Genomic DNA, 1,167 nt, shown 5'->3' with positions numbered 1-1,167 from the left:
TTTTTTTTTTTTTTTTTTTTTTTTTTTTTTTTTTCCTTTTTGAGACCAGCCGCACCGCGCTCAGCCAGTGAGCTCTGTGAGCGCACCGGTCATCCCTATATAGGATCCGAACCCGCAGCAGGAGCGCTGCGCTCCCAGCACTGCACTCTCCCGAGTGCGCCACAGGCTCGGCCCCTGAGCTATTTTTTCTAACGAGACTGTTATCTCCATAACTTATACATATAGCAAATTCTATTGAAGTTTATTTTTTAGTTATAATAAAAATCTAGTCATGTGCTTTGAATCTAGAGTATGCTTCTAGTCAAGAGTATGAATGTGCTTTGAAATCCTCATATTGGGTTTGAATCTCAGTTCTATCACTTTTGAGCTATACAACCTCAGACAAATTACTTAATCTTTCCAAGTTTCAGTACCTAACCTCAGAGGGTTATTTTGCAGATTAAATAAAAGAATGCTTGTCCATGTATTTAGCACAGTGTCTGTCATTTTGTAAAATATTATACCCCTACTTATAAATATATGAACTGTCATTCTGTTTTAAGGTAGAATGAATTACAAAAATGTAAATATACATATTTAAATACATTTTAGTGATTTGTCACATCAAAGAAAAAGCATTCAATTCTTTTTAAAATTATTATGGAACAAAGAAACATGATATAAGCAAGCAAATAATCATAAGTCCACATTTATTTTCATTAATCATTACTTCTGCAACATTCTACACAGGACATCCTGTTGTCCTAAGCTAGACAGATAACTTTTTAAAAAGGCAACTGCAACATTCTCTGACACATTCCCAGAAGAAAATTCTCCTGCAAAAAGTTGGGTAGCACTTTTAATAGTGATGCTACCTGAGCACAGCCTGTGGCTTTGGATAACTGCTCTTGCAGCTGAGGAATGTGTTTCTTGGCCTCTTGGATCTCTTTTAGCAGTCTTTGGGCAGGTGTTCGGCTGTAATCTTCCTGTAATAACTGAAAAGTTATAAAAATATTTTGAGAAATAATTACTTATGTCAAGAAAATACAAAGACAGACCATTCTTAATAAAATAGCTGATGGCACTGATTACAATATTGCTTGACGTAATTATGATAAACATCCATTCAAGGTTTTTTTTTTTTTTTTTTTTTTTTTTTTTTTTTTTTTTTTTTTTTTTTTTTTTTTT

General features: G+C 33.4%; 1 protein-coding gene across 4 annotated transcripts in view; it reads right to left on the bottom strand.

Moving 5' to 3' along the window:
* ARHGEF12 (Rho guanine nucleotide exchange factor (GEF) 12) overlaps positions 1–1,167 on the bottom strand; it is a 147,035-nt gene that overhangs the window by 52,668 nt on the left and 93,200 nt on the right. For all 4 annotated transcript variants that reach the window (XM_008570202.1, XM_008570203.1, XM_008570204.1 and 1 more), the window contains one exon: positions 855–974. In XM_008570202.1, the coding sequence (XP_008568424.1) occupies positions 855–974 (120 nt within the window). The remainder of the gene's footprint in view (positions 1–854; positions 975–1,167) is intronic.

This window comes from Galeopterus variegatus, unplaced genomic scaffold, assembly GCF_000696425.1.
Source record: "Galeopterus variegatus unplaced genomic scaffold, G_variegatus-3.0.2 Scaffold580, whole genome shotgun sequence".
Taxonomy (NCBI): Eukaryota; Metazoa; Chordata; class Mammalia; order Dermoptera; family Cynocephalidae; genus Galeopterus; species Galeopterus variegatus.
Note: the sequence above shows the minus strand (reverse complement) of the source record. Positions and strands in the feature narration are given on the sequence as shown.